Source organism: Protopterus annectens, chromosome 7.part0, assembly GCF_019279795.1.
Source record: "Protopterus annectens isolate FY-2018-M chromosome 7.part0, PAN1.0, whole genome shotgun sequence".
Classification (NCBI taxonomy): Eukaryota; Metazoa; Chordata; order Ceratodontiformes; family Protopteridae; genus Protopterus; species Protopterus annectens.
In genome coordinates this window covers 1,976,402,269-1,976,427,154 of record NC_056739.1, presented here as the reverse complement: position 1 = coordinate 1,976,427,154, position 24,886 = coordinate 1,976,402,269, and the positions used below count along the sequence as shown (strand labels likewise).

The 24,886-nt window shown below is 42.9% G+C and overlaps 1 protein-coding gene across 1 annotated transcript in view; it reads left to right on the top strand.

Annotated features, from left to right (window-relative positions):
* Window positions 1-16,241, top strand: part of LYSMD4 (LysM domain containing 4) — a 130,779-nt gene extending 114,538 nt beyond the window's left edge. Inside the window, exons 2-3 of the mRNA XM_044078401.1 lie at window positions 2,389-2,681; window positions 13,511-16,241. Coding sequence (XP_043934336.1) covers window positions 2,403-2,681; window positions 13,511-14,140 — 909 coding nt within the window. The 5' untranslated portion in view covers window positions 2,389-2,402 and the 3' untranslated portion in view covers window positions 14,141-16,241. The remainder of the gene's footprint in view (window positions 1-2,388; window positions 2,682-13,510) is intronic.
* Window positions 16,242-24,886: the final 8,645 nt, after the last annotated feature.

Sequence of the window (24,886 nt, the reverse complement as noted above, 5' to 3'; positions counted from 1 at the left end):
TGTTAGTGCACAGAATCTTGGAAGAATATCATGGAGAAAGACTGAGATTTTTGGAAGACCGTCCAGTACATCAACCAGCATATATTCAGATCTATAAGCTCCCGCCAGATGAGCTTGACCATGATCTTGTGACTGGGTCATGACAGAAGTAGCCAGAGGTAAACAAGGTTATGTTGATACTCTTACTTTAGCAGGGCCTTGGATTCCTTGCTGTACAAAGGGGAGTTAAGCAGGCTGAAGGGGCTAGAAATAGATGGGTAGGCTGGACTGTAGGGCAGAGAGGATAGTGTCGATAGTGGTATAGTCCAGAAAAAAAGAGAGTTAATGTTTGAAATGCTAAGGTGTCATGGGGAAGGATAGCTGGAGGTTAAGACTTGACCACCAGATAAGTGCAACAGCAGCTCCTATAATGGATTGTGGTGATGTGAGAACCAGGTGGCAAAGCCGTAAGACAAAACTCTGTTTACTAGTCAGTCTGCATCCTCATCCTAATTTATGGGCATCAGTTTTGGATAATGTTGCCAAAAGGTCAATATTGCAAGGCCACTCCAGTGGCATGAAGCCCTGACTATGGCACAGTTGACCTGGGTCTGATTAGTGGCTTGGGCGACTGATGGAGTGGCATGAAAGGGATGGGAGTGCCCATCCAAGGTGGGAGGGCACACTGATATATTCCCTAAGGGGAGGCTTGGTTCAAAAGAGGAGAGTTGCCTTCTGACATGATCACACACCCCCACACAGATGGAAGCACAGATGGGCTGAGCTCCCAGAACACCCTCAGAATACGACTGGTGATGAGTATGTCGGGGAGGGGGGGTTGGAGAGTAGTTGGTAGACTTTGTTAAGATTGCACATATAATCTGTAGAAAAGTTGTTTTGCAGGTGGCAGGACTTGCTACCTGTAATGGAGTTAGGAGTCCAGCAGACTGGAAGGATCCCCTTTTCTGATCCACTGATTTAAGGTCACTTTTCTTCTGAGTTGAGGAGTAAGATGAGGTGCTTTGAGCACATAGTTGGAAACCTCCCACAGGAAGTATATGAGGCATGATCGTCTAGGACAAGGAGTCAGTGGAGATTGGGCATGCTGCAGAAATTATACCTTTCAGTTTACCTGGAAATGCCTGTGATCCCACAAGAAGATACTGGGGCTGTTATTGTAGGTACTGATCAAGATTCTGCCACCGCAGCTCTCACTAGGACAGGTGAAATATAAAGGGGATAGATGGTTGACTAGATGAACACTTTCTGTTACAGATGTAGGCAATCAGATAATTGCCATAAGTGCCAGATGAATTAAATGATAAAACGTAATCATAACTGAAAGAAGCTTGAGGCAGTAGAATGTGGTCCCCAGTCTAAAAGTGATGCACATTTTTTCAGAGGAATTTTGATTGAAATAGTCATAGATTACAGAGTAAACAGATGAAAAATGTAGAAGCAGATGTAACCTGGGTGGGTGTTTTAGAATACAAGACCTCTAAGTGACTACAGAAAGCTAGAGTAAGATCCAACCAGTAGTCTTTGTACTTTATACTGTGTACCCTGTGTCAGTGATGGTGATGTTTGCCTTACTTGAAAAGTGACCTTTTTTGCAGATGTACTAAGCAGCAGTGGTTTTCCTTTGATGTAGTTATCTGGATTTGTTTTTGTATTGGCTAGCTGTTAAACTGAAGTCTTTCCTTTTTGTCAGCTTGCGGACCAAGCCATCCACGCAAGCTATATAACATGGCACTTGCAAAAGATTGTATGATAGTGAAAAATGGAGACACCAAGACAGATCCCTAGAGAGCTTCAGTATTTTGAGGGGCTAAAGAGATGTGCTGTGGGATACTATAACCATGAAAACCTAATTGGATGGGCAGTTAGTAGGTCATTATATACTACTGCATCCAGCAGTAGGGAGGGGCAACAGAGTCTGATGACTTGTTTTGATAAATGAGTGTGGTTACATGGAGCATACTTTGTTTGGCGCCTCTTATTGCACTTTGTGTTTAAAATAATTAGGATGGTTAAGAAGCAGTAAAAACACCATGATTGATAGCTTTTGGTGGGATATCTGTCCATAGGAAAATGGATAAAATACATTACCTTTCAGAAGTCATGGATGATACCTGAAAAGAGGGAATGTTCATTACTTTACTCTTCTGTTTAGAAAGTATGTTTGTAAGTCTGCCTACAGTGTGCGTACATATTTTTATAAAAATGGAAGAGCATTATTTTCTTTTATGAGGGAGTAATGGTGGTTTTGCAGTCTTGGAGTAAAATGTTAATTTTAGTTTACATTGTTCTGTATGTAGTTATTTAGTCATTTTATTTGTAGCCCTTAGTGTAGCATCACATGTAAACATCACAAAAATGTATAACACTGGCTATTTTCTCCTCTTTCAGATGTTGATATCATAATGAGACTGAAGGATGGACTGGTTAATTCATTCCAGGCTCCAGTAGATGTCCATCATGCACAGGATGGCAGTAGCACATACACTTTCCAAAATGCTGAGTTGGATTCAGAGGACTCTTCAGTGGAAGAATTTGAAGCCATGGAGCTACGTCCCAGAGGCAGAGCAGAGCAACAAGACAAAAGTCTCGTCAAAGACAGAGTGGGAGATATAATTCTTCTAGAAAGACAGATCACAGAAGAGGATAACCTCAACAGGCTAGCACTCCAGTATGGATGTATGGTGAGAGATTCAAATTTTTGTATAGCTCTCAAGGCTAAGTAGGCTAGGTCTTAAGCTGCCTCTTTCTTTATAGTTTACTGGGTTTCTGTCCATTTCTGAGGACTCTCACACTAGTGTGTCTGCTCAGCCAGAGAATTTGTACTAAACATGTCAATTCCTCATGCATCTTGGAAAGGATGGAGTGCCAAGCAAGAGGCCATACTTGGGTCATCTGGGTGAGATACTAGGATGGGAATAAGTAGTTAGTTGGTATCAGTAGCTAGAGTTTAAAAGAGAAGATGAATCAGTAAAGAGAAACTTCCCCCATACTTGAGGTAGGCGGTATTAATAATTTGTCTGCTTAAAAATGTTGGTTATTAAACATCATAGAGTATGTGTATTGTGTAATGTTATTGTGGTGAATTTATGTATGTGTATTTAATTCTTCCAGTTTAAGCCTTTTAAGTTAGATTGATTTGTATTAACCACATGTTGTTTTCCTGTATTTGCTTTTACATCTTACTGCTTCTGTGTGGAGGTAATTGTATAAGTTTATTGTTTCATGTATTTTGTATATCTTTATTGTTTTTGCAATTTGGTTCAGGTCTTGGCTGAAGAAGGTCTTTGGCTATCCCACCTACCCATTAAACAAAATGAATAAGCAAATAAAATCTATTAAACGTATCCTTGATCAACAAAATTTGCAGACTGTGTTTTCTATAATACCTGATGCGAAGTTGTTCTATCTTACCGTTCATTCTTACTGATGGGTTTGGAGCCGATCCTCGGCTCCGACTCGGCCAACTGCAAAAGCACAAGGTCTTCAATCAGCTCGAGGCCAACTCCATATCTCATGATACACCCTGATCTTCCCTCAGATTTCGTTTGCCGCTGCAACTTGATCGGACGTTCACCAGCTCTGGCCAGTGAATAACTTTTCTTCTTTACAAAAATATAGCTGTTTTATTAGCTAAAATTGTTATTTAGCCATTTAGATAGATAGTGTGTAGTTAGTATTTTGTATTTAGATCCTTTCAACAGTTAGATTGTATACTTAGTCTTTAGGGCCATTTTTTTTAAGCCTTCTCCTCTCCCTATCTTTCCTAGCTTAATAACCAAGAAATTAGTGGCCATGTTTTTATGCCCTTTTTTCTCTCTATCTTATATATATATATATATATATATATATATATATATATATATATATATATATATAAAACTGTGTGTGTTTATTAGCTTAGAGCCCTTTTCTTTCACAGGGCACAGAGTTTTTTCTCCATATATTACATATTGCATTAGAGTGTGTTGTATTAGGTTTTTAGCCCTTCCTTATGGGGCACATCGTTATCTTTTAATAATATTGTAGTGTAAGTTAGTGGCCATGTTTTAAGGCTTTTTTTCTGGAATATTAGTGGTATTATACTGCGTGTGTGTGTGTGTGTGTGTGTTAGTGTGATATTGCAGCCCTTCTTTTCATACAGGGCAGATAAATATTTTCATTGTGTGCTTAATTCTTAAAGCTTATTTTTTTCACAAGGCTTTACGAGCTTTTTTGTGTGAATCTGTACTGTTACTGAGTTTGCTATTGTTGGTTTGTTGAACATGTCTCAGCAAGAAAAGGAGAAAGCCAAGTCTGGCTTCAGAAAATGCCCTAGATGTTGGCAAAAGATGTCCATAACTGATGGACATACTGAATGTGTCTACTGCTTGGGTGAGATACACCTGCAAGAAAGCCGTTCTGTATGCCACTCTCTCAGCTCAAGAGTGTTGCATAAAAGAAAGAGAAAATTAATACATAAAGGTCTGCTTAAATCCTCCTTTCAAAAGTCATTGGATAAGTCAGACAAGCATTCCAAAAAAGACAGAACTGACAAAAAGTCCATCTACATCGAAATCAGCTTCTAGTAAAGCTTCGACCTTGGTTCCACAGCCTTCGGAACTGACTGTCATAATGGTTAGGAGCCGGTCCCTGACTTTGGAGCCGGTTTCTCCTACTTTAAAGTCCCCTATACTGCAATCAGTGGCCTCATCACATTATTCACGGGCCTCAAGTAGGCTGTCTGATTTGGATGTGGACCACGTGGTGAAGAAGCTGCTACAGATACTGGCGCTTGGCAAACATTTTATCGGCACCAACCCAGGGGGCTTCGGAGCCGACCTTAATTCTTCCTACACCTTCTGTTCCTCCTTCAATCTGCATGGAAGTTTTGGAGCCAGAGAGCGCACAACTGATGATTGTGGACCCCTCGGGTCCAACACCTACTATAGTTTTTTCGGCCCCGACTGCCCTGATACCTTCGGCACCGACCGAGGAATCTCTGGGCTGACACTCACCGATCGGGTTCGGGGAGGATAGTAGGACCGACTTGTCGGTGCCGACTTTACCCCTCAGGGCTTCGGCTCGAGTGAGTTCGGCCCCGACCTCTGGCTCAGAGCCCTCCGTACCGGCGCAGACGATTTCCATCAGATGTTTGGATCCGAGGGATTCCTGTCATCAGAACCAAGGGGCCTTCGAGGCTATAAGGAGGGCTTTGTCCACTCCGACCACTCCATCAGTTCGAGCAGCTCCCTCCCTGAAAGCATTGATGTCTGCCTCTTCATCACATGCTCCATTGAAGCGTAGAGATCCTGAGCCTCAGGAAGTTCCATTGGGTGAGCCATGTTCTTCCAAGACCTCTCCAGAAGCCCTCACTGAAGAAGTGCCTAGGAAGAGACTCTGCAAGAGGAAGCATCTGGACTCCCCTCAGGAGTCTATCACTTCAGATACTGACTTGGATGAGTCAGAAGGGTCCCCACGGTCCCCCTCAGAAGATATCTCCTTTTCAGATATCTTAGAGATTCTTAAACAGAGGGGTGGCTGGAAATTCCTTAACCCTTCTGATGATGAGTCAGTTCTCCTGATGGCTTTTGGGTCTCAACCCTCCACCTCTTTGGTGTCTCTAGCCTTCAGTGAGTTACTTTAATTACTTTCTCGAAAGGCGTGGGAGTCCCCAGACACCACGGAGTCTGTCCCCAGGTGGCCTAACAAATGTATGACTAGCCCCCAAGACAGAGTTTACCTTACTAAAGGAGTACCTGTTGATGCTATGGCGGTGGCAGGAGCCACCAAGAAGGAATTATCGGAGGCTTCTTCATCTGTTCATCCTCCTAATAGAGAATTTAGAATTATGGACAGATACGGGAAGCATATGTTTAGTTCAGTGGCCTTCGTCCTTCGATCACTGAACTACCTCACTCATTTTACTAGGCTACAAATGGATCTCCTGAATGAGCTAGGAGATACCCTACAGGGTTCAGTAGCCGGGAGTTTCGGACAAGGTAACTTCCCAGCTCTCCACTCTTAATTCAATAGTGAACTCTTCCATGCATTTGTTGTCATATGCAGCTGATGGTATGAGCAAGGCAGCGGGTACAGGAATCTCTCTCAGGAGACATTCCCGGACACGTTTGTTTCTTTGCAGAACCCTTTAAGTCTTTCTTCATTAACACCCCCTTTACGGTTCATCCCTTTTCAGACCTAAGGTAAAAGGAAACTCTTACCAGGTGTGAAAAAGATGGAAAGACCTTGTCTGCTGTCGGAGTATGTTTTTCTACCCCGAATAGACCTTACCCCAAAGGGAGGGGAGGTGGAAAGATATGGTTCCATAAATTATAAGGATCTTTCCAGAACACTCGTGGTGAAACCCCCTCTAGAGGCAGAGGAGGGGGTAATAATGGAAGACGTCGCCCACGTGGCAGAGGGGGCCCGCAGAACCAGAGCGACAGAGACTAGTTCTTTGGCAAGCCCTATCAGTGCTCCTGAGAGGAGGCCTGACTATTCATCTCTGGAGGCAATCGGGGATGCTTATCTTTGTACCTAGATGCCTGGCTAAAAATGCAGCTAGGTACAAAGCATAATATCCAGGGGATACTCAATTCCTTTTGCCACTCCACCCCCCCCCCCCCAATAAAGAAAATCCCGGATGTTCCACCCAGTCATAGGGACCAAGCAACATTAGAGGTCCAAAGGTTGCTGGACAAAAGAGTCATCCAGCCAGTCCCAGCAGACCAGAGAGGATCCGGAACTTACTCAAGAGTCTTTTTAGTTCCAAAGAAAACGGGATTGAAGACTTGTTTAGTCAAGTCAGTAAAAAAGACGAAGTTCTGGATGGTCACGCTTCAGTCAGTACTTCCCTTTCTGGGGAAAGACAGTTAGATGTGCATTATAGATCTTCAGGATGTGTACTACCACATAAAGATGGACCGACCATCCAGGGATCATCTACGCTTCCGGCTGGAAGCCAGCCATTATCAATTTTGCACTTTGCCCTTTGGTCTCACTGCAGCCCCCAGAGTGTTCACCAAATGTATGGCAGTCACTGAGATGGTTGAGATTCCAGGTGTTTCCGTATCTAGACGACTGGCTCCTCACTGCCACCACTAAGCCTCAACTTATTCATGCGAGGGACACAACCTTAGCTCTCTGCAGTCAATTGGGGGATTACCATCAGCTCAGAAAAAGCTGCCTTATCATCATCGCAACAGACCATCTTTATAGGAACAGAACTAAACACAGTTTCAATTACACTAAGTCTGCCTCCAGAAAGAATTTCAGTCTTAGAACAAGTATTAGACCTGCTTCCAAAGAAAAAAGTCCCAGTCTCAATGGTACTCAAATTGCTAGGGTCGATGGCAGCAGCAATCATTGCCATTCCCCTCGCTCGAATGCACATGTGAATTCTACAATGGCTCCTATTCTCTCAATGGTCCTTTCAGGAATTTCCAATGTCACACCAAGTTATCATAACGAATACGTGCAAGAAGGACCTTCATTGGTGGCTGACGTCTCAGCACATATCTCTGGGACTTCCATTCGTTCTACCCAATCCCATAGCCATGGTGACCACGGACGCTTCCTTGATTGGGGGGGGCATTATCAGGGAAGAACAGCCCAAGGCACATGGAAGAAACATGAGGCTCATCTGCATATAAATATCCTGGAGATGAGAGCGGTACTTCTAGCGTTGCAGTCCTTTCAAGACTCTCTACCTCTGGGAACAATTGCAATTCAGACAGACAACATGTCAGTGGTCTGGTACATCAACAAACAAGGAGGCACCAAATCTTACTCTCTGTGTCGAGAAGCCATGCGAATATGCCAGTGGGCAATCTCCTCCCAGCACTTTCTGATAGCAACACACATCCCAGGGAAATCCAGTGTGATAGCAGACAAGCTGAGCAGGGCAATCTTACTGCCTCACAAGTGGTCCCTAAAGCCACAAGTAGCAGAACGGATATTGTGCAGGTGGGGCCAACCTTGCTGCTATCTTTTTGCAATCCCAACAAACACGAAATGCAGCAGCTATTGTGCCCTATTTCCCCTGCCAGGGGAAGCCCCAAGGGATGCACTGGTGCACAATTGGCCCCTGGGTCTCCATTATGCATTTCCTCCCTTCCCTCTGATTCCCAAGGTATTACAGAAAGCAAAACTGGGAAGGACCATGATCCTAATAGCCCCTTACTGGCCTTGGCAAATTTGGTTACCCTTCCTCCAGCCTCATCTCTTGGAAGAACCCTGGATCCTGGACCCAGTTCCAGATCTGTTGACCCATTCATCAGGGGCTTTTTATCCTTCTCTTCATTCCCTCAAACTGACAGCTTGGCTGCTGCAATTCCTGTAATAGCCAGGATTTACAACCTCTCAGCTGAGGCCCAACATATTAAAACATCTCATAAGTCATCCACCAGAAAGTTATATCTTAGCAAATGGAAGAGATTTTCCTTATGGGCCTTTCAGAATGAAGTTGATCATTTTCTAGCTCTGATCTCATCTATATTGGAATTTCTAACTAAACTTTTCAACGAAGGAGCTGCTGCAGCTGCCATTCGAGTTCAATTGGCAACAATCTCAAACTTTCATCTTGGCTTCCATGGCTCCAGTGTCATGTCGCAATAGCTTGCTAAAGCCTTTCTTAAAGGTGCCATTCATTTGAGGCCACCAATCAAAGCTCCAGTAATGCCATGGAATCTAAATTTTGTTCTCCCCAAAATCATATTACCTCCCTTCGAACCAGCCTCATCCTGTCCTTTGAAATTCCTTTCATGGAAGACTATTTTTCTGATAGCCATTACTTCTGCTTGGAGTATTTCTGAGGTACAAGCCTTGACCATCAAACCTCCTTATCTAATTTTCCATAACGACAGAGTTTCGCTCGGAACTAATCCGTCCTTTTTACCAAAAGTTTGTTCAGAGTCAAATCTTAGCCAATCTATTGAGTTGCCAGTCTTCTTTCCCCAGTACACAAATAGGATGGAACACATGCTGCACAAACTTGATGTTCATAGACAGCTACAATTTTACCTAGACAGGACGAAACAATTCAGATCAACGGATCAGCTCTTTGTTTCCTTTTCAGAGTCAAAGAAGGGTGCTCCAGTGACAAAAGTAACCTTGTCGAGATGGCTATCAGATTGCATTTCATTCTTTTATAACTCAGAAAATGCCCCCTTCCAACAAAAAATAAAGGCCCACTCTACTAGAGCTGTTTCAACCTTGTTAGCTTTTTCTGCAAGGTTACCATTAGATTCTGTTTCTGCAACAGCTACCTGGTCAAGACCTCATACCTTTATCACACATTACAAAGTAGACAAGACATCCAGCGACAGGACCTCCTTTGGTTCCACAGTTCTGAGGAATATTCTCCCGTGAGCCACCCGAGAAAGATGGTGCTTGGGACGCTAACCATCAGTAAAAATGAACTGCCAGATAGAACAACTTCACATAAAGAAGTTATGTGCTCACCATAATGTTCCATGTGAGTTGTTCATCTCACCTTCATTCTTACGTCCCACTCTCCATTCCCCATCCAGTCTACCTGAGGTCCATCTCCTTTCTTATAGGGTGCTTTGTTTCTTATCCAACTCTCTGAGTGGCATATTTATACTACTAAGTAGTCAAGTTGCAAACAAGTTCTGAGGGAAGGACAGGGTGCATTATGGGATAGGGAGTTGGCCTCGAGATGGTTGAAGACCTTGAGCTTTTGCATTTGGCCGAGTCGGAGCCGAGGATCCGAACACATCAGTAAGAATGAAGGCGAGATGCACAACTCACATGGAACATTATGGTGAGTACATAACTTCTTTTTACACCCCCTCCAGTTTTTAAGAAAGTAGTTAAAAGGTGGCACCAGCATCCCATGAACAGACAGTGTCACAGAAAGTACAGTTCATTAAAATTTCACATTTCTGTTGCATTCTAAATATCATGCACTAATGTTAAATTACTTGTCCTAATACAGTACATTGATTAACCTGCCCCACTGAAGTTTTTTTTTTTGACTGCCAAACAGTAAAGTATAGTTGCACAGATCACAAAAGATGATTCCACATTCTTACCCCCACGCCAGAATTTCTGAATTCTTCCCAAATAAATATGATGCTTAATTATACAGTAATCTATTGGTAGGTTACACCATATGTATTGACAGTAGCAAGTGTATGTAGTTGTCAACATTTGTAGCTCAAAATGCCAAAAGTAATAAAGGACAAAGTCCCAGAATCAGCAACACTTTGAAAATATATATATATTTTTTTAATTTCTGCAGTAAGTTAATAGATTTTGCACTGGCATGCATCTTCTGAATTGTAGGTAGACAAGAAGTTTAATGTCCAGCATTTTATTTTTATTTATTTATATATTTATGTGTATATATAGATATTCATTTATATTCCCTGTAGCTGACAATCTGCTACTCTTGGGGCCTCTACTCAACTACTAAGGGTAACGACTCCACCTTGTTGCCAATGCATGTTTGGAGCTCATAAAGGGATTGAGGCTACCAGGGGCAGTGTTGCACTGCTGCTAAAGGAGGTTTTCTGTTTAAGGTCTCTTCTCTGTCCCCATGTGTGCACTTATGCCACACATGGGTTTTCATATAATAGGCTAGTGGCATATTGCCCACTCCCTTCTTGTGCTACTCGGCAATGTAGGAAAGTTTTGCTACGACCCAGGATGTCAGTGGTGACACGCATGGTTTGCTGCTTCACAGCCATCCAGGGACTCTGGGTCGGCAGGTTGAGCCACTTAGGGGAGGGGTGACCCCTGTCCTAGACATTCACTCCTCTTCAGGTCGACCAGCCTTCCAACTGATGGAGAAGGCTTTCGCTGCTGCTGGCGATACTGGACTGTCTATCCCCTCGCCCCCCTCCTCTGGTACACTGGTTTCACAAGTCGCACTGAGTGGACACCGGGTGCCTCAGGACATATTCCCAGAGGAAACCCCTTTTCCGCTGTCTTCCCCAGCTTCTCCCACTGAGGAAGTCCACCGGAAAAGTTCATGTAAGAGGAAGCACATGGACTTCACAGAGGAGTCCCTCACTGAAGACACAGATTTTGATGAGGGGGAAGGATCCCCTTGGTCACCCTCTGAGGTATCCTTTGGTGATATCCTCGAAATCCTGAAACAGAGAGGTGACTGGCAGTCCTCTAATCCAACCTCTGAGGAATCTGTGTTCCTGCAGGCCTTTCGCACCCGGCCCCCTACCTCCTGGGTTACTCCACCTATCGATGAACTTGTCCGGCTTATCGTGCAGCGTGCTTGGAAGGCTCCTGACACTGTCGAAGCTATTCCCCGAAGGCCAGATAAGATTTTCTCCCCTCCTGCTACGGATCCCCATTGGTCAAAAGGTCTTCCTGTAGATGCTTTGGTGGTGGCAGCCGCAACAAAAAAGGATCTGGCAGAAGAAGAAAGCCAGACTCTCCATCTGCCTAACAAAGAGTCCCGGACCCTGGACAGAATAGGGAAGCACACCTTTGCATCAGCGACATTTACTATCAGGTCCCTGAATTATATGGCACACTTTACCAGGCTTCAAAGGGATCTGATTTCTGAGCTCTCTGAAACCTTCACTGGTGGCGTGTCTGATGAGGTCTGTGACAAAGTGGCCTCTCAGCTGGCCACCATTGAGTCAATATCTAACTCCTCTATGCGACTGATATCTCACGCATCAGAAGGAGCAGTTAGAGCAGCAGCTTCAGCTGCGGTCTTGAGACAACATGCCTGGATGCGCTTGTGCAGTTTCACGTTACCCTTTAAGGCTTCCTTTCTTAACGCTCCCGTTGAGGCCTCCTCATTGTTTGGACCCAAAGTTAAAAGCACACTGGCCAGATGTGAACAGGATGGTAAGACCCTTTCTGCCGTAGGTATCCATTATTCTTCTGGACCTAGTTTAAGATCTGCTGTTGCTAAGGTCACATTAGCTAGATGGTTGAAGGACTGTGTGACCTTCATTTATATACAACACAATATCTCGTTGCCTACTACCATGAAAGCTCATTCAACAAGGTCGGTGGCAACTTCTGCTGCCTTCCATGCCAGAGCTTCTTTACATAACATTTGTGCAGCTGTTTAACCTATGGCTATGCCTCATACCTTCATCAATCATTACAAATTGGATTTGGCCTCCAGGGGAAGAGCATCATTCAGTTCTATGGTGCTCAGGAATGTCCTCCTATGAGAGCCTCCCAGGAATAGAGGTAGCTGGGGACTCTGTCCCATGCGTAAGGAATGAATGAGGATTAACCATATCAGATAAAGAAGTTATGTCTTACCATAACGTTCCATCTGTATTGTTGATTCTCGTTCAGTCATTACGACCCTCCCTCCTTCCCCCTCCTGTGGTTTCTAGTGGATCTCGCCATCCGGTTCTCTTAGGTTATTTGACCAGAGGTAGCCTCTACCTTCTTTGACTTGCAAACTCAATCTGAGGTAACATGGAGAGCGGGATATTGGGTAAGAGTTTAACTCGAGAGTTTGAAGCTGACGCGAGCTTGGAAAATGGCCGGCTCGGTTCCGAGGTCGGAACCGATACCCATGCGTAATGACTGAACAAGGATCAACAATACAGATGGAGCATTATGGTAAGACATAACTTCTTTTTTCTTGTCTGGATTCTCATTCTGAGCCAGAATTTGCAAGCAACCACATGTAAATGGCAGTTTCCACTGCTTGCTTCACACATAAGCCAAAGTTCCACAGTTTGCTCTTTTCTGGTTGGAATCTCATCTTATACAGGCTGTCTTTACTACAGAGTACAATTCCTTCCTCCCTTCTTACCCCAACCTTTTATTCTCATTTTCTGAATAGGGCATACTTTGATACACTTGTGTCCCATGGTGCTGATAGGTGGCATGCCTGAGTTTCATTTATTGCTTACAGTATGTACTGATCGTGGCTAGTCAGTAGTTTTGCCTTTGTGCTGTATGGGATGCGTTTCCATGGAAGAAATAGTTTTATTCCTTACTTAACACTGATGTCACTGGAATGATTTCTGATCTGTTTCCTGTTCATTATTTTATTGGCTGCTTGAGCTCCATGAATTTTCTCAAGAGTAATATTGCCATATCTCTAACATTATTATTCATACCATACGACAAATGTGTAGAGGCGATCGATAAGGCATACAAGACTTGTTTTAGATTTATATATATATATATATATATATGTCCATTATATATGTAATGTGTGTGTGTGTGTGTGTGTACTGCATAATTTTCTGTACCAACAAGTATCACAGGTCATTACAGTTGAATAAACTTTCCTTCTGTGAAGTTTTGTTTGCTATTACCAAAGTCTAATATTTGTACTTGGTAGTCCCTAACATGTTTGTGTTTTTGGAATACAGCATTCTACAGTCTTAACTGCCAGCGTTAAAAGGAGAATTTTAAGTAGATCTTGTGCTTATCAGTTGTGTTGTATTTGTAGTAGGTATCTGGTCAAGTACAGCACTTTAAGGTCAAGTATTTAGTACTATTTTCTTCTGTTTTATTTTTATTTTGTGTTTTGTTAATGTCTAACTTTCTGAATTCGTAGGTGGCTGACATCAAGAGAGTAAACAACCTCATCAAAGAGCAGGACATTTATGCTTTAAAAGTCATCAAAATTCCAGTGAAAAAGCATGGACTTTTAACAGAGGCAAACAAGGAATTAAAGAAGCCACAGCATGCTTCCCGTAAAACTAGTACAATGCTCGGAGTGTCAGAATGTGAGGGATCTTCAACCAGTAGCAGGCGGGAAACTCACTATACAGATTATTTCAAGGGCATTGAACAGACCATTGAGAACTTAATAGTGACCCTGGACCAGCCATGTGACAACAGGCTGAATGAGGTCATTGGCTCCAGTGCCGCTGATGGATCTTCTCCTAGTCCAGCATCAAACAAAGACATTCACCATGGTGCTGACTGGGGCATCCAGTGGTGGAATGCAGTTGTGGTCATGCTTCTAATTGGGATTATTTTGCCAGTATTCTACATTGCCTACTTCAAAACCCAGGAACCTGGAGTACCCCCAGATATTCTAAATAAAACAGTTTCCAAAAATAACACTTCCATGCATAAAAATCACACTGTAGTAAACAGGGCGTACGTAGCCGCTGCATCTGTCACTTCACAGAGCAGAAAAGTTAACAGGTACAAAAGTCATCATTCACAATTAGGCTAAAACTCTACGATGTCTTGTCTTACTAGAATGTTGTAAATTCAGTTAATGCCCTTTCTGTAAGGGAAATGCAGATGAACAGACAGCTAATCTATGCTCCCCAGCTCTGCAGTGTTGTAAAAATCTGGCAAAATACTGCATAAAACTGAAAATTATGTAGCAGATTTTATTAGCTTATTATATTAGTGGTGCAGTATCTGTATGTTCAACTAAAGTTGAAATAAGTTCATTTAGTTTGCTAATTTTGTTTCTGTTTAGCATTTGAAATGAACTGTGCACGAACAAGGGTGGTATATTTTAAGACACCAGAAATATTAAACCAGTGTATTATTTGGTAAAAAAAAAAAAAAATCTTGTTTTATATAGGTACATCTATCAGGTGTAGGTGTTCCAGTGTAAGTGTTTCAAATAATTCTCAGTTTAGGCTCAGCCTCAGGGGCTGCAGTAGATTCATTAGTGTAATGTACTGCCTTCAGAACTTTTTATGCTGCTATAAAACATTTGAGAAATGTAAGTATTTGTAAAGAATTAACTTGAAAGGAAATGTGTAGCAATAGCTTACAATGCATTAATTCAGGGTATAAATTTGCAGCTTTGAGTGCAATGAAATATTCATTAATGTCTTTAATGAGTCATGTTTTCGGGCTAAGAAGAAGAAGAAAGCTGATCATGAAAATTACTGATCTTTGATAAGATTTGGTAATAGACCTATTTCCTGAAAGACTTCATAGAAAAATTCTTGCACATCATTGGCAGTGTGCGATTAAAATGTTTTATTTCACTGTATGTGCTATGCAATGTATTGATTTACATATTGAACAGAATAACAAACATTCTGTCGCACCCTGAGCTGAATTGATCTGCTGTGAAATTCTTTCAGTGAAGAACTCTTTACAGCATAAACAGCTTAATGCTGAATGAAAACCCAGTTTAAAAATACTTTTCCTGCAAATTGATGGCTTGGGAAATTCTTTGTGTTTGAATGTGTTGTCTGGTAAACTAGATTTTGTTAAAACAAACAGAAAATGTTAACATGTCTGCTGCAAGTCTGTAGTCTTTTTGAGAAGATAATGGTCATTTTTTTTCCTGGAAATGGTGAGAATTTTCTGTGATTATAGATGCAAGCATATGAGTACAACTTTTTATTTAAGCTTATATGATTATTTAGTCATTCTTTTAAAAGAAAGAGCAAATTAATAAGTCTACCTTGACACAGGTGTCATAACCTGTAAACAAAATGTCTGTTGTACCTTTTGCTAAGGCACTTAGCAGTCCCTTTTTACTAGGAGCATATTTTATTTTACCACTTCACTATCACATTGAAAACCATTTGCTGTCAGATGAGGTGTTACTTATAAAATTGTGTCTATATTCAGGGGCTATTTTAGTGGCAAGCAGCATGAACATTGGTGCATGTACCTGTACAGACTGCTGAGAAGTAGCATCTGCGTTTTGATGATGGGGCCTACATTTTTTTCTCTCTTTTTTTCGTTTTTTTCTGGGTTTTTTTGTTTTTTTTTCCAGTGGAACCTACATTTTGAGGTCACTCACCTGGATATCACATTGAACAGTATTTATGTATGTGTACCATTTTACTAAAGAAGACCTCATTAGAACAATCATTGCTCTGCTGTGGAGGTACTCGCAAAAAGGAAAATTTGCTATCGGATTCAGAATCCTTAGAAATATTTACTAGTGCAAGTCAGGTTCTGTCTTTTCTAATGTTTAATCATTGGCGAAAGGTGTAGTATGGAGTTTCAAACTCACAGCCCAAACGAGTGCTTTCAAGGAGTATGTCAGCTTGTAAAGGTTGAAATCTGAATTTACCTTCATAAAAATCAAGTTTATTGCCAAGGCTGGGGTCTGTGTTGCTACTTTTGGGAATTTATTACATATTGTAGCTGTCCTCATATGGCACAATTTATTTTTTAAACTATAATGAGTAACTACATCTATTTGTAAAAGTAAATCTTTATCCCATGCATTGACATCATGTGATAAAATATTAAGTTTGAAATTACATGCTCCAGAATCACTTTGTGTGAACCTGTAAGCTTGTATTAAATCTTGTTTCTTTTATCTGTAATAAAGTGAATACACATTCTGTGATTCTAGTCTTTTTGGGTATGCTAACACCTTCATCTGGACCACTTTTTCTGTTAAAGATGATCTGATTCTTTCTTACATTTTTTATATCCTGTATGAAATACAAGCAGAAAATAGCGCAATATTCAGTAATAGCCAAGTTAAAGCAATGAATAGTGCAACTAGTGCATTTATTTTATGATGAAACTCTTTTTCTTACTAGCCTTAACTTGGTTTCTTATATGTATCATCAGCACAGACTGTAAAAAATAAATCCATGGATACTAATATTCTCAAGTTTTTATAAAGTTCAGTTGACTAGAGTTTTTTTCTACCCAGTCCATATGGATATTTCCTGTTTACGCATCCAGAATTAAGAGCACTACACTTTTTTGGCTAGCATTCCAGAGTTAAATGCCCACAATGCAAACTTGTGTATTTCACATTATAGTTTATTATCGTGTGTAGTTGTCACTGGCGTGCTACTTTAATGTCATCTGTGAATTACTGCAGTCTTTTGGATTAGATACCAGCATACTTAACATAAACAAGTTCAATATATAAGGACACACTGTCAGTCACAGGTTCATAGATAGGTACTAGGCTATTGGCCCTAGGGCCTATATAAGCCTAGCCAAAAAGGTACCCTGACTTTCGCCACCCAAGAAAATTATTTTCCTGTGCCATTGTCGAGCAGAGCCACAGAGATGATCCCCAGAGTGAATTTCCTATTTCCAATCCAGTCTTCAAGACTTTTCTTGAAGAGTGCTGAGGAGGAGCTTTGTTTGCTATAGATTTGATATATTTGGTTGTTCCAGAGTATGGGAAGTCTCTGGGACAGGAATCGATCCCTCCAGCATGTTCTGTTTATTGTGGTGACAAGGTTTAGGTCCCTAGTGCATGTAGCTCGGAGTGGAGCATGTCCAACAGCTTTGGGTTTGACAGAGCTTTGTATGTTAGGCAGAGATCGCCTCTGAGTAGGCGATATGCGACAGAGTGAAGCTGGAGTTTTTTGAGCGGTCTGCATAGGGCATCTGTTTGAGGCCGGTAATCCTCTTTGTGAGGTATTTCTGCGGCCTTTCCAGTTGTTGTAGATGTCTTGTGAGGAGCATACCAAAAGGGGCAATGTTCATCGTGTTTCACTATTGCAGTCATTACAATTGGGTTATCCTGCTGGCAGTCTACCCACAGTCGGCCCAAGTTCCAAAGTCTAGGTCCGGCGTCGGTTGCTGTCGCCTCCTCCCTGACGTCAGTGCACCAGGGGCATAAAAGATGCAGCCAGCGCCATTTTCTTCAGTCTTTCTTGCCGCGCGGTGCCCAAAGCAAAAGCAGTCCACAAGTGCCGGTCGGCCGACTCCTGAGATTTTCAAATTCGAATTTCAGATCCGAAGTCTTCATTAAAGCTCATACCTCATAAGGATTTTCATTCTTACTGTATTCCTTGCCTAGGCCCTGACCACGACGTTGCTAGTCGTCGGTTTTGTGCTGCATTTAACCAACGCACTATTAAGCGTCGGTACAATTTTGCATTTCATTACTTTGGCAGAAGATTCAATTATATAATGCCGTCAGAACAGCCGACTACTGGACTTTATAAAAAATGCAAAGAAAAAGAAAAGGACAGGCATCCGAGGTCCAAAACCGACAAGGCTTCCGCCGGTTCTCAGTGAGGCGCTTTCGCAGCCCCTGATGCCCGCATCCGACTCCCACGTGGAGCTGACTAGGCCACTGGAAACTCAAGGTATTGGACACTCGGAAACTATTCCCTCAGATGGGTCCGGAGCCACTGAGCAGGCATAGTCTTCTGAGGGTGTTTTCAGGCCTACACAGTTATATGTGAAATCAATTTCAGCTTCAAAGGCAAAGACTAAAGCAGCTCTAAAGACAAAGAAACAAGTACAGCATTCTCCTGGACAGGCCACCATGCCTAAAAAACAGATGCTTAAAATGGCCGAAGACCTAATTACTTTGATCATGGGTTCCCATCCCCCTCCTGATAAGAGACCTAGGCAAGAGATAGAATATGAATCTTCAGATAAGGTTTCCATTTCCTCCGATTCCTCTTCTGAACCGGAATATTCTTTCCCTCCCTATGAGGATTCTAATGCTGAAGAATCTATCCCTTCAGCCTCTCCTCCTGAGGATTATTCTTTTGGGGGAGACCCTGCATACTATGAAGGAGCATTTCCACTGGGAGAGCCAAGATTACTCAGAATCCAAGAAAAGGCTCAGAGACTTCCTTTTATTACCTCAGCACAGGTCCCTTGCTATTCCTCCTGTTTTAGACATTGTAGATGATGTATTTTCAAAGTCCAGTCTGTCTCCTGACTCTTTACCACCAGCTCTTGTTAAGCCAGACAGATACTACAGGGTTCCTGATTCACATACCCTGCTGCTGCTGACAAAGAAACTATCTCCCAGGGTCCCAGAGGGGTCAAGGCTTCCACTGCAAAAAACCCTATCCCCTCAGATAGGGATTCTAGAGCCCTGGACAGATGGGGGAAAAAGATTTATACTTCTGCTACTTTGGCTGTAAGAGCTTTAAATTGCCAGTTTCATATGCTTAAATATGAGCAATATCTTATGTCACTGCTTAAACAGAAAATGTTGACAAATTCAGAATGTGCAGAAAACAAAGAAATGCAGGATTTATTGCATGCAGCTGAACAAGTGGGAAAGCATACTTTGCAATGTGGTTTCGATTCTCTAGAGGCCTCCTGTAGGGCCACTGTTACAGGTTCTGTCATTAGGAGGCATGCTTGGTTAAAAGAACAGAGTCTGCCTGATCATATTAAAGCAAAATTATTAGATGCTCAATTACAGCATGATACATTGTTTGGTGTTAAAGAAAATGGAAGACAAAGCTAAATCTATGCAAACAGTCAAGGATTTCTTGCAGGTACAGCCTCCCAGATTTAGCAGGAACTGGCCTACAAAGAATTGGTCCTTTCCAGTGTCAGACAGGCCACAAAGAGGTAGATACAGATGCCCCAGAGGCAGATCACAGCCCCAAGGCTCATACAGGCCTAAGCAATGGGGTGCTTCTACCTTCAAAAGCGGAGAGGAAAAATCACAGCCATACAGGAAACAGTCTCAATGACTTTCCCCTGCCAGCACCAAGCACTTATCTTCTGGCAGCTCCTTTGGGGGGAAAACTAGCACTTTTTTCATAAAATTGGCACATGATCACCCAGGACAAATGGGTCTTAAATATCGTATCACAAGGCTACAGGATGTTCATCGTGTTTCACTGTTGCAGTCATTACACTTGGGGTTATCCTGCTGGCAGACTACCCGCAGTCGGCCTGAATTCCAAAGTCCTGGTCCGGCATCAGTTGCTGTCGCCTCCTCCCTGACGTCAGTGCACCAGGGGTATACAAGATGCAGCCATCGCCATTTTCTCCAGTTTTTCTTGCCGCGCGATGCCCAAAGCAAAAGCAGTTCGCAAGTGCCGGTCGGCCGACTCCTTAGATTTTCGTAATTGAATTACAGATCCAAAGTCTTCAATAAAGCTAAGTACCCCATTGGGGAAACTTTTTTCTTGCTCCAGACCGATGTCAGAAAAAGTTAACAATTGTATTTCCTATGGGAAGCAAATACCTCATAAGGATTTTCATTCTTACTGTATTCCTTGCCTAGGCCCTGATCACAATGTTGCTAGTTTTCGGTTTTGTGCTAGATTTAACCAACGCACTATAAAGCATCGGTACGATTTTGCTTTTCATTACTTTGGCCGAAGGTTTAACTATATAATGCCGTCAGAATAACCGACGATCGGAATTCATAAAAAGCGCGAGGATAAAGAAAAGGACAAGCATCCGAGGTCCAAAACCGACGACGAAGCCTCTTCTAGGCCAGTCGCCGGTGCTCAGTGAAGCACTTTCGCAGCCCCTGACTCCCACTACCTCAGAGCCACAGGCTGCCTCTGACTCCCACGTGGAGACAACTAGGCCTCTGGATACTCAAGGTATTGGCCCTTCGGAAATCAATCCTTCAAATGGGTCCGGAGCCGCTGAGCAGGCATCAGCTTCTGAGGGTGTTTTCAGACCTACACATCTTTATATAAAGCCTACTTCAGCATCCAATGCAAAGTCTAAAGCAGTTTTAAAGACAAGGAAACAAGTACAGCATTTTCCAGGACAGACTTCTATGCCTAAGAAACAGATGCTCAAAATGGCCGAAGACCTAATTACTTTGATCAGGGGTTTCCATCCCCCTCTTGAAAAGAGGCCTAGGCAAGATACTGAATATGATTGCGCTGATCAGGTTTCCATTTCCTCTGATTCCTCTTCAGAACAGGGATATTCCATTCCTCCCTATGAGGAGTCGGATGCTGAAGATTCTATTCAGTCAGCTTCTCCTCCTGAGGATTACTCATTTGGGGAAACCCTGCATACCATGAGGGAGCATTTCCACTGGGAGAGCCAGGATTATTCAGATTCTAAGAAAAGGCTAAGAGACTTCCTGCTACTGCCTCAGCACAGACGTCTTGCAATTCCTCCTATTCTAGACATAGTAGATGATGTATTTTCAAAGTCCAGCCTGTCTCCAGACTCTTTACCTCCTGCACCTGTTAAGCTGGACAGATACTACAGGGTTCCAGATTCCCATAAATTTCTATATAAAAACCCTGCTGCTGACCCAGACATTATCTCACAGGGTCCCAAAGGGGTCAAGGCTGCTTCTGCTAAAAACCCTGTCCCCTCAGATAGAGATTCTAGGGCTCTGGACAGATGGGTGGGGGGGGAGTCTACATTTCTGCTACCTTGGCTGTAAGGGCTTTAAATTGTCAGTTCCATATTCTCAAATATCAGCAATACTTAATGTCTTTGTTAAAACAAAAAATGTTGACAAATTCTGAATGTTCCGAGAACAAAGAATTGCAGGATTTATTACATGCAGCTGAACAAGTGGGAAAACATACTTTGCAATGTGGTTATGATTCACTGGAGGCCTCGTGCAGGGCCGCAGTTACAGGTTCTGTTATTAGAAGGCATGCTTGTTTTAAGGAACAGAATCTGCCTGATCATGTTAAAGCAAAATTATTGGATGCTCCATTACAAAATGATACTTTGTTTGGTGTTAAGGCAGAAGAGGTGTTGAAGAAAATGGAGGATAAAGCTAAATCTATGCAGACAGTAAAGGATTTCTTACAGGTACAGCCACCCAGATTTAGCAGGAACTGGCCTTCTAAGAACTGGTCCTTTCCAGTGGCAGACAGACCACAAAGAGGCAGATTCAGACGCCCTAGAGGCAGGCAACAGCCCCAGGGCTCATACAGGCCCAGACAATGGGGTGCTTCTACCTCCAAAAGCGGAGAAGACAAGTCACAGCCTTATAGGAAACAGTCCCAATGACGTTCTTCTGCCAATGCCAAGCACTTATCTTTTGGCAGCTCCCGTAGGGGGAAAACTAGCACTTTTTTCAGAAAACTGGCACAGGATCACCCAGGACAAATGGGTCTTATAGACTCTCAGGGCTACAGGTTCCACTTTCACAGCCTTCCAAAGGCAAAAGGTATGCCAGATCTGCAACACAATCAATGGGCAGAGGCACAAAAAGAAGTTTCATCTCTCATGGACATGAGGGCTATTCGGCCAGTGCCACAACAAGAGCAGGGAGAAGGATTTTACTCGAGACTTTTCTTAGTACCAAGAAAGGACAAAGCCTGGAGACCAATTCTGGACCTGTCTATGCTAAACACTTTTCTGGACGTTCCAAAATTCAAAATGTTGACTCTGCAGCACCTTCTGCCCATGCTGGGCAAGAAGGCTTGGCTTGTAACGTTGGACCTCAAAGAGGCATACCTGCATGTCCCAATCAGACAATCTTGCAGAAGATACCTCAGATTCATAGCTGGCTCAATGCACTACCAATTCTCTGCACTGCCCTTTGGCTTATCTACTGCGCCCAGGGTCATGCCTGGCACCAGTAATTGCATTTTGCAGACAGAGGAATTCAAATATTTCCCTACTTGGACAACTGCCTTATTCAAGCAGAGACCAAAGACATTCTACTAAAGCATCTGGCGTTTGTAAAAAGATTGCTAATTTGCCTAGGGTACACAGTAAACGGAAAGAAATCAAAACTAGTACCTCTCAAGAGATAATATTCCTGGGTGCAAGCTTAAATACAATAGCCCAGATGGCTTATCTCAAGCCAGACAAAGGCAACTGACTTCTTACTTCGAAAACATGGCAACAAAGACCCAGTTATCTGCAAGAAAAATTCTGCAGCCTCTGGGCTACATGACATCCTGCATTCTACTAATTCCATATGCAAGACTCATATGAGGAAACTACAATGGTATCTAAAAAGTGTTTGGACTCAACATTGCCACAGCCTGGAAACATTAATTACTCTAATTCCCTGCCTGCAACAGGAGTTTCGATGGTGGGCACAGGCCTGTCACCACAACAAGGGACAGCCATTCGCTTTACCCACAGCCAGGCAGACGTTAACAACAGATGCATCAGATTATGCCTGGGGGGCACACATGGCAGGAAAATGTATTCAGGGCACATGGCCCATAAGCCAGATGCATCTTCATATCAATCAAAAAGAGATGCTAGCTGTACAGAATGCACTGACAGCCTTCAAGGACCTACTTCATCCAGGACAACTGCTGATAGAGACGGACAATACTACAGTCATGTGGTACATAAACAAGCAAGGAGGCACACATTCCTACCCCCTCTGCAGACAAGCCATGACTTTGTGGAACACAGCATTGACTTATCAAGTATACCTGCAAGCCCAATTCCTGCCAGAAAGGACAAATACCTTGGCAGACGAACTAAGCAGAAACCTCATGGATCCTCACAAGTGGAAACTAGATCCACAGATCTTCAGAATGATAACAGGGAAATGGGGATGCCCAGACATAGATCTATTTGCCTCCCCTCACAACTGCCAGCTACAAAGATTCTGCACTCGGACTTATCACGAACAAGCATGGAAAGTGGACGCCCTTTCATTCAGCTGGAAAGCCCTCTCAGTATATGCCTTCCCTCCTCTGCCTCTCCTCCCCAAGGTACTCCTAAAGGTCAGACAAGAAAAGCCAAAAATGATCCTGATTGCCCCAGACTGGCCATGCCAGCACTGGTACCCAATCCTAAAGAGCTTGTCTCAAGGCCCAGCCTGGACATTAACTCAAATTCCTCATTTGCTGACCCAACAAAACAATCAGATCCTACACAGCCAACTCAGAACCTTAAGTCTGGCTGCATGGTGGATAATGTAACCATTCAGAACACACCTCTCTCTAAAGCAGTTATGGATGTTATTTTGGAGGCCAGGAAGGCCCAGCACCAGAAAATCTTATGCACAAAAATGGAAGAAATTCTGTGCTTGGAACCAGGCACAAGGAATTGACATGCTTGCTCCAAATATTCCTCAGATTTCACAATACCTAACTGAGATGCTGGACAAAGGCCTATCCTTCTCATCAATTAAGATCCATGCCTCTGCCATTTCAGCTCATTACAATACAGACCCACCTATTTTCTCTCATCCACTGCTAAGGCATTATCTCAGAGGGGCCAAAACCATAAGGCCTCCAAGGAGAGCTCCAATACCTGCATGGGACCTCAATTTTGTCTTGGAAAAACTCACACTGCCTCCTTTTGAGCCAGCCAATACAGCTGAGATAAAATACTTATCATGGAAAACAGCTCTTCTCCTAGCAATAACTTCAGCAAGAAGAGTCTCAGAATTACAAGCACTAATGGCTGTGGAACCTTTTATTATTTTCCATCCGGACAGGGTTTCTCGAAGGACAAACCCAACATTTATGCCTAAGGTAGTGTCCAGTGTGGCCCTTAACCAAACCATACATTTGCCTACCTTTTATCCAAATCCACAGAATAAGGGGGAGAGACTTCTGCATTCTTTGGACATACACAGACAGCTACGCTTTTACTTGGACAAGACTAAAGCTTTCAGAAAGACTGAGCAATTCTAAGTGGCATATGCTGCAGGATCGCAAGGGAAAGCTATTTCAAAACAGACTATTTCAAAATGGATAGGCCACTGCATTCATTTCTGGTATTCACAACATGGCAAATCAGTGCCTAAGGGCATTAGGCCACATTCTACCAGAGCAGCAGCCACTTCAGCAGCCTTCCTCAGAGGAGTACCAACCAAGGACATTTTGGAGGCTGCGACCTGGACTTCAGTGCACACTTTCACAAAGCACTACCACCTACCTCTTTACCCTAAATCCAGAGCAGGCTTTGCCACTGCAGTTCTGCAGGGCCTCATAGCCACTCCTAATTCTATTTAGGACCAGCCATCCAACCTCAGCTTTGGGATTCAACCCTAGTGTAATGACTGCAACAGTGAAACACGATGAACATAGTACAGTTGTGTACCTACCATAAATGTAGATGTTCAAGTGTATTCACTGTTGCAGTCCAGGTTACCCTCCCACCATCCCCCTTTCACTGCTAGGACTTATCTGTACTTCTCTATTCTATACTACCTATGTGGTGTATTTGCTTGTAGATGAAGTTTATGTGCATGCTTTTTTATGATCAGAATTTTTTAGCCTACCCTTTTGGGGGCACCTGACATCTGGGGCAAGAAAAACTGAAGAAAATGGCGTCGGCTGCATCTTTTATACCCCTGGTGCACTGACGTCAGGGAGAAGGTGACGGCAACCAA